The 13,048-nt window shown below is 36.0% G+C and overlaps 1 protein-coding gene across 1 annotated transcript; it reads right to left on the bottom strand.

Moving 5' to 3' along the window:
- Positions 1-3,923: 3,923 nt before the first annotated feature.
- Positions 3,924-10,072, bottom strand: LOC149947146 (uncharacterized). The gene is made up of 5 exons (XM_090172029.1): positions 9,987-10,072; positions 9,124-9,310; positions 7,403-7,705; positions 6,586-6,957; positions 3,924-6,130 (listed from the first exon to the last, which is right to left on the bottom strand). The coding sequence occupies exons 2-5, from the start codon at positions 9,303-9,305 to the stop codon at positions 5,884-5,886; spliced, it is 1,104 nt and encodes a 367-aa protein (XP_090028155.1). The 5' UTR covers positions 9,306-9,310; positions 9,987-10,072; the 3' UTR covers positions 3,924-5,883.
- Positions 10,073-13,048: the final 2,976 nt, after the last annotated feature.

Here is a 13,048-nt window from a genome sequence, read left to right on the forward strand (position 1 = left end):
TGGCTATTTTTTACGGTTTATATCTTAGTATAGTATATTGTAAGGTTTACATGATGTTTTAGTGCCTCTCTTAAGCCTTTACCCGGCATGAAAATGTTTATATCAGCTCAGCTGTTACCTAATAGTGTTGATAATTTTTCCTATCACTTTTCTTAAATTCACAAAGTAGATTTATTTATAACGTTAATTAATATATTTATTTTATTTCATTTCATTTAATATAATATTTGTATTTCTTTTAATGATTCTGTGATATAACTACAACATGCCCGGAATGTGTTGGGGTGTAAAAATGGTGTTGGGAAATCCAAAAATAAAGTCATATTACTGTTTTTGCAAGGATAAAAATTTAAAATCTCTTTGGCTTACAAGAACTTCAGCTTCAATTAGAAATGTGAAAACCGCAAGAATCTGTTCAGCTCATTTCACAGCTGATGAATACGAAAATAATCTAAAATCAGAACTACTCAACACAAAAAACCCGCAATTATTTGAAAAAAAAACATCAGTTCCTATTCTGAATCTGTTAGGTTGTGAAACGTTATTAGAAAATAATTCAGACAACAGGCTATCACGCGGGAAATTTAAAACAATAACGAATTATCTTAAAAATACAAAAAATGCCACGAAACTAAGAAATCTTCAATCAAATCCTACCAGATTTTTGAGAATTTTAAATTCTAGTTATATTACTGTAACTTAAGACGTTCCTGATATTGTGAATCTTATCAAAGTTCCTAGAATTTCAGAAACCAACAATGTTACATATGAAGTTCCTAGTATCACAGTTATCAGTCGGAAACATGCAAAGTTTCTAGTACTACTGAAAACAACCCGAATAATCGAACTTCCTCCAAGTTAAATAGTTAAACTTCTGCCGCTAGTTTTTTTTCCAATTTAAACAGTTCAAATATTGACTAGTTTTTCATTCAGTCAAAATAACTCGTCTAGCTTTTATCCAACCTGAGTGTTTCAACTATTGAATTCAACGGGTGATGGAGATAGTGAAAGATGGAAACAAATGAATGTTTTTACAAAAGCATCTCTGTAAAAACAAAGTTCTGATGCTTGGCAAAAAGTATGAAAACTATTACAGCAACGTAAGAAAACCACTAAATAAGTTAAAAAACAAAATTTTAATGACACGGCTATCACTCGAAAGAATCTCTAGTTCCAAATTAATAAAAGATGTGATACGACTTGGCCTAGGAAAAACTAAATTTGAGAAGCTGTATTATGGAAGCCGTTTTACACAAAGTTTTTTTGCCAAATAAAGCAGCTTATGGGGAAAAAGAAGGTTTACTGGAATAATACTTATGAGAAAAATGTACCTTAAAGTCAAGTATTATTAAAAATGACTGATAACTCAATCAAATGTTCTCAACTTTATCACATGTATTTTTAATTAAGAACTGTAATTGCGTAAATGATTGTAATTGGAAATTAGTACATTTTTAATCCTATAGGAAATGTTTTGTTAAGTCATTTTACCATCTTCTTTGATTGAAACGTACGCTTAAATTAGCAGTATTTTTAAAATTGTTAAAGATTTAATATTATGATTATTGTGATGAGCACAACCATTATGTTTTTATATTAAAATGTACTCTTGAAAAGTCTTGATTAAAAGGATATTAAACCAAAATATATTGAACTCAAGCTTCATATGTAAGTATGTAACCATACCATAAACTATCTAATAAAAACCATTAAATATTTTAAAATTATTTTGGACGGTATAGGAAAAATTAAACATAAAAATAAATAGTATATAATATATAATAAAAAGTAAATAATAAACATAAATAGTACATAGTATATAATATATAATAAAAAGTAAATAATATACATAAATAGTACATAGTATATAATATATAATAAAAAGTAAATAATATACATAAATAGTACATAGTATATATATAATTGTTTCGTGTGATTATGTTACATATGCTATTACAGATTTATATTAAATAATAATATAAATGCTAAGAATAACTATAATACATTTCATATTATATATTAGGTTAAAAATAAAAACGTAGTTATAATTTACAATAAATATAACAGTTGTTCCTAATAATAATGTGCTTGATCCTCTACCTTATTATTTGGCTTTTGACAGACTCTTATAAAAAAAATAGGCTACCCCATAAATGTGAGTCTCCCACGTGTGACGTCACTATCTCTCTCTCTGAGCCGTTTCGGAAAATCGTCCAAAACGCGTATATTGAATGCGCCCCCCTTCAATACCAACCCTTACGCATCAAGTATATAATTTTAAATTATCAACAACAACCAAAAACGTGAAAAAGCCCAAAAAAGTGCAAGCTTTTAAATTAAATTAAAACTTGAAATAAGCGTTTGTGGACCAATAATTCAAAACACCTCGAAAATGAACAAAAACTAATTGATTTTATAAACTACCGGAATATCAAGTGGAAATTATTAGGACACCGAAACAGACTGTGGTGTCGGCGAACACACGACGGAAATAAGTACAACGAAACATGTGAAAATGCCCAAAAATGTGAATTTTTTTAAATTAAACTAAAAAAATATTTAATCATTTGCGGCCAAAATAAATAATACCCTCAGCATCTACGTGAAAAGGTCTATCAGGCGCGAGCAAAATGAATATAAAATTCAATGAGGCCGCTGTAGTTCACTTCACCCAATCTGGCTACTTGCCTATTTCAGGGGTCAAGGCCATTTTGGCAATTGTGCAATGTCTAATATTTCAAACTATTCATCGGATGCCAAAAATATTCAGGAAATCAACTTTTTCGCAACATAGAACCCCCAAGGACAAATATTTTTTTAAATCTGAGGGGGTAGGGAATGACCCCATATATAGTCATGGTCCCCAATTTTCACTGGTTAAAAAGCCATCACAACCCACAAGTTTTTTTAAGAAAAGGACAGGTATATGATTTAAATTAAAACACCACAAAAAATGAGGCCTATCAATCTATTCCCAAATTTCAAAAAACAAGCAAAGCCAATGTGTATGTACGTGCTGCTGATGAAAGCATAAAAACTTGGATGAAACAAAATAACGGGCGAGGGACAGAGCACAATGGTAAGGAGGTGAACAGATTCAACAGAAGTTATAGTTACAAGGAAGGTTTTAATGGAATAGCTTATGACCTTTTTTACAGAAAGAACTGCATTGTTGTGGGGGAAATGCATTGGTAAAGGACCAGGTACTTTAGGAGCAAGTGTTTAAACAGAACCAGTGACAACAATTTTTTTACATTTAAAATCTCATAAAGTTAATTTCTTTATTACAGGTTTAGTATCTCTAAACATAATTCAAGACCATTGAATGCTTTTGCAAAATAAATAACTTTCGTGGTTAAATGGTTAATTAGTTATTAAAACTTAAAGTAAAAATAATGGATATGAAGCTGTTCTAACCCTGATTTCAGGGTATACAAAGCTTATCATTGGTTCGCAATATCACAAAATGAATCAAATGAAACCTACACGCATTAAAGGGAATATCACCTAAAGTATTTTCTATGCTGCTTAGTGATTTCTTGCAAAGGTAATCTCTTAAACGGTTGTAGTCTTAAAATATAAATTTCATAAATTTTTTGTGAAATCAACGTATTAAGTAGTAAAATAATTTTCCTATTATTGTGTATGTAAATAAGATAGTCAGATAATGAACACCAGGGGGCGCGACTATCAAAAGAAGGAGCTAGGCGAGGAAATGATAGGACGGCATTCGGTTGGTGGACATTACGTGGCTAGGCATATAGCTTAATTTAGAGTTTCATTATGCATATAACATATAATCAATAAATGTATAGGTGTTCTAAATGTGTATTTAATTATACAAGAAATATAACACCTATTATCAATGAAGATTTGTAAACTTCTTTATGGATAAATACTGTCTACGATTTCTTCAAGGAGAGGAAAAAAATATTTTTTTATTGAAAATACAGGCTAAGATAGATACAGAGAAAAGGGTTGTTTCCTCCACAAGCCTGTCCGATTAACATACAAAGGAATTATCGGTAGAACAATATTTTAATAATGTCAGCACTGCCATAATATAAAAGTTAACTAAATAATCTTTGAAGAGTTCAATTAAAAATAATAATAAGCTAGGCTAATACCGAAGACACCACCCAGATCATATAGCGACTTTTATAGCCTTGAATTGCTTAAGATGTTGTTGGAAAGCCCTTCATGCTCCTAGATGCCAGGCAAGCCAACAGCTCCCTACACCAACTATTCCCATAAGTGTATAATATTGTTACACTATAACAATATTATTGACAAATGAATGGGATGTTGGTCGGACATTAGAAATTTGTACGATGCGGTAAATGACACGGACTATTACTGTTAACCTCAAGTTTTTTGGAAGGAGAAACCGAAGAACTCGAGGGAAAACCCCTTGAACCAGTGGGGAGAGAACTTGCAAACTCAACGCAGAAGGAGTTGTTCTGAGTTTTCACCCAGTGCCACAATCTGGGATCGAATACGGCTCCTCTTGCTGCGAGGCGAAAGTGCTAACCACTCCGCCACCTCAATGCCAAGGGGCGCCAAATTTTTACGTGCCTAGACGCGTCAAAAGGGTTAATCCGCCCCTGTCGCCAGTCCATGCACGCCACACTGAGAATTACAGGAATTCTTCGCAATTTCGCGTTTTGTTTTTAGACTCCCTAAATTTTACATTAATTATGGTTTAAAAGTGCCTTTGAAATGTCCGTTTCTGCGAATATGACTAGGTAAAAAGTGAATCTTTTGAAAGCCATTCTTTCCACCACTTGTGATACTTTATAGAAGTTCATTTACGTTACTTATCGGACTTAGTCTTAGCATTATTTGAAGTAAAGCCCACCAATACGAGTGTACCAATTTCCTTCAAATTGCATGTTTGTTAGGTTGAATAATTTTTATAACTTTGGCTAAAGCTAGGAATTCTGTTTGATATACCATTTTCCATTTACTCCAATTTGATAAATATCACAGATTCACAGTTAAGATTGTGTTTCTCCTTATCTTCTGTTAACGAACCTAAACCAAAAACTAACGAACGACTGAAGAAGAGCCTCGGCTCGAAACGTCTTGTATAAAATAAGTTTTATCTTCTAATACCATGCCGTTTTCTCTGAATTAAACATAATTTCTACTAAACCAAAATGTTCTAGAAGTTTGAGCCGTTGAGGTTTTAAAATTCCTTCCTTCTTATATAGGGCTAGCCTAGCAAAAACCTTTCGGTTTAATTCTTCACTGGTCAATTCGCCGGACCTCATAGCCCGCGTACGCACTATTGTGATATTTGAATTTCGTACCAATTGATACAGGCGCCATCTAACTCCAAAAACATTTGCGTTTCGCTACCTTATTTCAAAAACCAGGTAACTCGAAAAATTTTGGTTTGTCTAAAAATTAATTTAAATTAAGGTGTTAGCGTTTCACTACCTTATTTCCAAAACCAGGTAACTCTAAAAATACATTTTTCGATAAAATGTATCTTAGGTTTGTTAAGTTAATGAACAAGATGATTGCCAATTTGTTCAAAATTAACTTTAAGTTTAATATTTAATACATCGGGGGGATTGTTTGTACTTAAATGTCCGTGACATCTCGTTCTTACCCATTGGCCCATTGCTCAAAATATTTATGGGTACGTAATTTATGGCAGACGACTATATCCGGGGACGCCACTGTGGGCGGGGTTTAATAGCTCAGCCTTATTTTGAAGAGATTCATGCTTAGATATTAAAGAATTCCTGTTAATATATATAAATGGTACACCCTATATTAATTTATTATTAATTCGATTACCTATATTCTTAAGTTTTATTTGGACTTTATTTAATTAGGCCCCTTATATTCTTTAGATCGGTTCACCTATATTATTCATTTTAAATTGGATCCCTTATATTCTTTCGTTTTGTGCAAAATTCCCCGTTCGATATAGCTATAAGCAGTGTCTATGAGAGTGGTCTTTAGATCCCTCGGCGCGAAGCCCAGTAGAGCGTTGCTTTTTGACCCGTCGAAGTGGAATTCTTTGTTGCACAATCGGAGCGCGTGCTTCATCTTCTTATCAAAAGCGCTTGCCAGCCAAAGAAGGGAATACGGCGCGATCGTCTGTGATATTTTATACCTTGAAAACGAAAATATAAACACTATAAGAGTGGATTCTGTAATGGCTTACTACTAGTGTTGTTAATTTTCCACAAATCGGAAAAATAAAAAATTGAAACATAAATTACTTTTTAAGGCTTATTAATGTTTTAAACTTTTTATCGATATAAAATGTCTAATATCAGTAAACATACTACAAAACATTAATAGTGTTACATTATTAATCAGTTTAAACTAGTCTAGAGGTTTAGTTTTACTTTAAGATTCGAAAAAATGAGGTGAAAATGCCGCTTTATTTCAATTTGCAAACATTATATTAGACTAATCATGGAATGAAAATTCTTTTAATTTTTTTTTCGGAAAAATGCGGAAATTTTTCCGAATAAAAAGGCCTCGGTCATTTTCCGGAAAATTTTCTGCGGAAAATCTTCCGACTTACAACACTAAAAAATACACTTGACAAGTTGACATTACCCTTGCGACGCAAACTCTTCTTGCAAAATTGCAGCGGCTTCTTTCACCCACAGTCGGCCAGAGACTATGAGTAGCCTTTCTCCGCACACTGCGTCTAGGAACAGCGACTTGATCGAGGCTTCAGCCAAGTCCCTCACGTCGCATAAGTTCAGCTGAATCTCTGGCAAAAGCGGCATCCGAAATCGATCCATAACCCTGTAGAGTATTTCCTGCGAAGTTCCTATTGTATTGTTGAATACTGGTCCCAAAGCGAACGCACCGACGACCACAGTGAAATCGAACTTCTCATCGGCCGTTAAACCCCTGACGAAATCCCAAGCCTTCCTTTCCGCCAGGGTCTTGCTTTTGGCCACCACGTCTATCAAAGGGGAGCTGAAAGAATGATAAGGTCAGTCAACTAATTCCCTGCGCTATATTTTTCGTACGCGTAGAAGGGCACCGAGGGGTAAGACAGTCTCAGACAATCTGTACACTGAGTTCGTGCATTTAGCACTGTTAAAGATACATATTTTCAAGAGTTCGCGAGTTCCATTTAGCACTGTCAAAGGTACGGCAATGTACACCGAGTTCGCAGAGTGTCTCACCCCTTGAAGGGCATTTGAGGCTTGGAAACCACCCAGAATATCACCGACCGGATCTGCTGTACCGAGGTACGAAAGGAAAGAACCTACTAGGCCTATATTTAAAAGCTGGTGTGATAATTTCATATTTTGAAGTAAAGCTTTATGAGATAAGGTGTGAAACCATAAGTAACCGCGCTGGGTGATATCAGTTTTCGAATTTAAGGCATTCTGAAAGCCTGCTTTTGAGCACTCACTTAGGGTCAGTCCAGTCGTCCTCGGTGATTTTCCGTCCATTTGTTTCGTCGGCCTCTCCGTGTATGGCGCCGATGTTGTTGATCATAACCACTCTTTTAAGAAAGCCCTTTTTGGCTTCCTTCGCGCAGGCCTTCAATACTCGAAGTGTTCCATCCACAGTAGGACGTAGAATTACGTCTTCATTCGATGGCTGGATTATAACCACAGGCGCCGCTATGTGAATGACGTACTGACAGTCAGCGACTGCCCTGTCCCAACCTTGGTCGTAAAGTAAATCCGCTTGTACCAGGTCCACTGGATTCCTGTAAGGAAGAAGTTTTGAAAAATCTTTACCGAACACGCCTAAAAAACAAATCCGGTAGTTAGTGTAGAATTAAACGGTAATAGTAAATGTAGGGAGCTGTTGGTTCGCGTAGCATAAAGGGCTTGCCACCACCCTCCTACGCATTGTAGCCCGGCCACCTGAATTCATGGCTTTAAAAGTCGCTTGATGACTTATAATTGTTAGGCCTAAGGTGGTGCCTTGGGTATTAGCCTAGCTGATTATTATTATAATTATTATTATTATTAAATACCGGCTAATAATATCAAATATCAAACCATTTTTGAACGCTTGAAAAATTTCAAAAATTATTGAAGAATACAATTGAATACATTTCTCCGGTCTCCATACATACTCTAAAAGAGGATGAAAGTACATTTCAGGCTTTAATTTTGAATTAGATTTTAACAAAATTTTACCCCAAACAAGTCAAACGTTAACATATTCGTTTGAAAAGTTCTGGTCGAATTTCGGGTTGAAAAGTCGAAATTTCAGCCAGAGATTCCAACAGTTTACCGCGGTTTCGCCCTTTTGGGGCTCATCATTACTGTGTAGGAACTATGGCTTTTCTCGGAAACTGCCGATATCAGCAAGAATGTATTGAGGTTACTAAGAATATTTGAGCATAGCATTAACCCCTGGTACCATCCTCGTAGCTTTTGTGGAGAAAGTTCGTCTGCATTTAGGGCACATTCAAGGTTATACCATATAGCAAACTTGAATGGGAAAGCAGACGAATTTAAGCTCTAAAGGCTGCGAGGATGGGAATCAGAATCCTGTAGTCCAATATTCTTAGTAACCTCAATACATTCTTGATATCAGTAAATCTAATATACATCCGGGTTGCCCTATATGTGAGCAGTCCATTGCAATTTATAGTGAATTTTTTCATCCAGTATTGCATAGCGGTCGCTATACAGCAGACATCTTTTAGACGACCGCCATGAAATAATTTTTGAAAATTTCACTATAAATTGCAATTAGTGACACTTGAATACCTTATAAATGTAAACGACTGAATTATTAATCAGGGTAATAAGTAAAACCGTAAGTCTATAATATTGTTCCATACGTTTGTCACGTAGAACTAGTAACTGAGACATCATCACCAGAAGAAAATCTCCTAGCGATTCGCTGTCAAAGGCTACGTGTGACCATGAAATTATTCATTTACCCAGGTGTGACGCAAAACGGCGACGAAGCCCGTAATGAAGTCTATCTTGTGAATAGCTCTCAGTAAAACTTTTGTATGAGAAGAATAGGAAGTGTTACACTTATGTAATAATATTACACTTATGGTAAAACAATACCACCGGGCCCCAAGACAGTCGTTGTTATTGGAGGCCTTTCACCCTCTCTTGTCCAGGCTGAAGTTAATGAATGTATGCATAGTCTTACTTGCCGTAGTCAGTGGAAAGATCTTTCAAATGAGCCAGTTTTGCCTTGTCCTTCAAGTCGCGCACCGTGCCTCGAACTTGGAATTTCTGATTCTCAAGCAGATCGTGTATCACGTGGGAAGCCACGTAACCCGTTGCCCCGGTGACTAGAACCACAGCTTTCCCCTTCAATTCGTCACTCATACTGCCTGCAAAGGCAAAATTGCAATATACCAAATAATTATTATGGTTTAAAAGATAATAGATAAAAACTATCATTGTAGATGATGTTTACAATTATCATTGGAAATATCAACCACATTGAAATTATGTACAAATACAACGAAGGCATTTTATCTATAATTACAATCAAATCATTCTGTATTAGCATAAGTTTATAATACATCTCTTACGAGATAAGGATCCATACATTTCTTTAAAATGAAATATGTACCGCCACATTCCGGTGACGGATTCCGTTGTGCCCAATTTCCCGCCAAATCGCGGATGTGTACACCGCATCACGGCTCCAAATTTACCAAGTCCATCAATTCGCTTAATGACGTAAAATGTAAAAATTACACTGCGTAGGGATATTTACCCATTAATAAACCATATTTTCCCGATTAAGTTTTATTAGAAAATCAATATATGGCGGTCTTCACTCCGCACTATTTTCCCTTCTCAAACGTGTTGTGAAAAATCAACGGGAGCCTGCGTCAGGCCAGTGGCGTAGCTGAGAGCTCATAGGCCCCCCGCAAAAATCTCAATGGTGGCCCCCCCTTTTAATTTTTTTATGGTGAGCGGGGCTCCCCAAAGCTCGCCCCCCCCCCCCACCGTCAGCTACCATACCATTAGTAAGATAGGTAGATTAATGTCACTTACCGTATAGTAATTATAAGCAATTTAGAAAAATAAATAACCAGTAAATTATCGGTTCTTCGTAAGGTGGTTAGCCCGAACTTCAGCGCCAGCAAACTAAGCGCTCGACTCGCAGAAGCAAGTGGATTATATCAGACCAGATTACGGGCGATGATAACCAAGAATAAATCCAGATTATTTTTCACTTGCTCTGAACTAGGAGGCGAAGAACAGTCCTTAGACTCGCCTTAGACATCCAATGAGAGATAAAAAAATGCATGCTTTAGAATATTGTGTTTCGTAACAAAAACGAAACCCTTAACAAAAATACTCAATTGAGAGTTGTTGCTTAGCAATTACTCCCGATTTCCTATTGAGTGTAAGGTTTCATATTTATATTGAATTAACCAATTTAACCTTTCTGCCACCAAGTTTGGTATAGACTCTTTTTTTTGGAATTTTGCTGGGCGCGTCCATGTTGAGTTTACCCCCCCCCCTTATCCATATCCTGGGACCAAAGACCCGAGCCTAGACCCCCCACCGGTGGTTCCAGGTAATGGCCGACTAGCGGGCGGCCAAAAAGAGGGGTCGAAAAGACCGCGAAAAAGAGTGTATAGCTGGCGCTAGTTACGTTGCAAACAAGTTGTTGCGCGTGTTACTAGATATCTTATAGCGATTTCCACTGGGAAGCTCCGAGAGCGCCCCGAAATGGATTTCGACGTCACAGCTCGTGTCGAGATTTCCAAGGATCGCGGTCGAGCGAGTCTCCCAGTGAAATACAACCTCGTTTTAAAAGAAAATCTTGGGGCGAGCATTTTCCAGTGAAATACACGGAAAGTAATGGCGGACAGTAATATTGTATTCGATAAACTTTATTTATCATCCATGGTTAAGCCTAAGCGTAAAGGAGAACTTACTTCATTTTCGGAGTACGAATATACCTCATCCTCTATATATCTTATTATTTTAGGACTTTATACAATTTCCGGCGTTTGCCTTAAAAGAATTGCCTCTATTTCTTCGTCGGAACTATCCGAAGACGATTCTATTAACAAATAAGCAGCCGGAATATTTATTGTCCTATCTAGTTCCGCCATTTTTAAAAATCACGAAAACCGCTCGAAATCTGTCGATCCGTCGAATTTCTCGGATCAAAATTTTCGCTCTCAGAGCGCTCGCTGTGAGAGCGAGATTGCCAGTGGAAGACACGGATCTCGTCACGAGCTGCTCTCGATTTCCCAGTGGAGGGCGAAATCTCATCACGAGCGCTCCCGGAGCGCCCGAAATCCCCCAGTGGAAATCGCTATTAAATATTTGATAAAAATTTTGTTAAAAGACGAATACTCATGGAGTTTGTTATTTCAAAATTTTAATAAAATTTTTTTTCTTAACAGGAGCTTTCGAGCTCGAGGCTCTTTATCAACAAAATTTTATTTCATATCATATTAAGCACCATGGACAATAATAAGTTTTATTTATATCTTAAATATTTACTTAAAAGCGTTTTTGGTTTTAACGCTTCAAATTGATCAAACAATTAGTCAAATATCCAGTAATTATTTTCGATAATTGTTGATTTACTTGAATTGATAAGAAAACACGTATAATAGTGGGAACTTTTGGTTGCGTGTAATATCGGTTTTTCATTAAATTGCTCATTCTGCGGTTTTGCTCCTAGGCATTCTTCAAAGATAAAATTATCACTCACCGACATTGAATAAGTTAAATAAACTTAGAGGTCGGGGATGGTTAACTTTTATTCAATAGATAAAGCTCTCAAAATTATTCGTAAAATGTTTTGATCAAGTAATTTATATTTCTGTATCATCCGATTAATTTTTTCGATAAATTTGTAAAATTAATCGGAAAAACGACGTTTTTTTCGATAAAAAGCTCAAAATTTACGAATAATACATGTTTTTTAATCATTTTCCGAAATATTAAACGGTAAATTTCTTTGTTTACATTTTTTCCCCAAAACAATCAATTTAATCATGGATAATGATTAACCGTTACCGACCTCTAAATAAACTAGATAATTCAGATTCCGATAAAAAAATTATATGACAATTCAACACGAACATCTCAAAATAATATCAAAGTTAAATAGTGTTAATTTAACACAGAAACATACGGACCGCAATTGTTATTTCCATGGGTGTGTTAAGTTAACCAGGTAGTTTTCCAGACATACCCGTTTAAAATGTGAAACGCTAAGCATATTTTTACATTATTTAATTTCATAAAAGTACAGTTATTGGCCTCGCGTGAAATTACAATGGTAACCAACTATTGATACAGTGGCGGATACAGAAAAAACTCAAGGGGGGGAGGGCAGTAGCGTAGCCAGGATTTGGTTTCGGGGAGGGCACACAATGAAAAAAAGTAAAACAAAAAATAAAAAAATTGTACATACAACCATACGTTTCGGGGGGGGGGGGCTGTCCCCCCTGGCTATGCCACTGGGTGGGGCACTAAAAGACATCTTAAGCTATTGGTGTAATAACAAATCATCAAGTCACATGCAAAGCTTAAGCGTCAAGGGGGGGGGGATTGCCCCCCATATGTATCGGCCACTGTGGACGAATAGCAACCGATTGTGGACTATTATGGGTAATCACTTCTTAGACAAAACCATCAATCGGAAAGCTCTGAATTAGAATCTACGGTACGAGGTCTAAATTATCATGGGTTTCATCTAGAAACGATTATGATCAGCAGTAACGTAAAGGTTTTAAAACCGCTGCCATCTTGAATTCTTCTTTTAAAGTACCTTCAAAACAATTTACTGTCAAAAGCTACTGCGGGAAAAGAGAGAGGCTTAGTTTGGAATTTATCTCTATCCCATTTCTACGAAACTTAAATAGTACCTGCTTCTGAAAACCTGCCGCAGATAGCACCAGATTAAATGTGGCGCATTTGCGAGACTACCACCAATCTTTTCATTTTTGCAAATCTTAACAACTTGACGGGTTTGACTATTTAAAATGTGACGTTGGTACTGTTTTACAAAATCCACACTAGCCTATAGCCTTGATTTCGAGTACAATAGGTTAAGGTAACATCGATTTCGAGTACAATAGGTT

Source organism: Leiobunum rupestre, chromosome 4 (assembly GCF_980474605.1).
Source record: "Leiobunum rupestre chromosome 4, qqLeiRupe1.1.hap1, whole genome shotgun sequence".
Classification (NCBI taxonomy): Eukaryota; Metazoa; Arthropoda; class Arachnida; order Opiliones; family Sclerosomatidae; genus Leiobunum; species Leiobunum rupestre.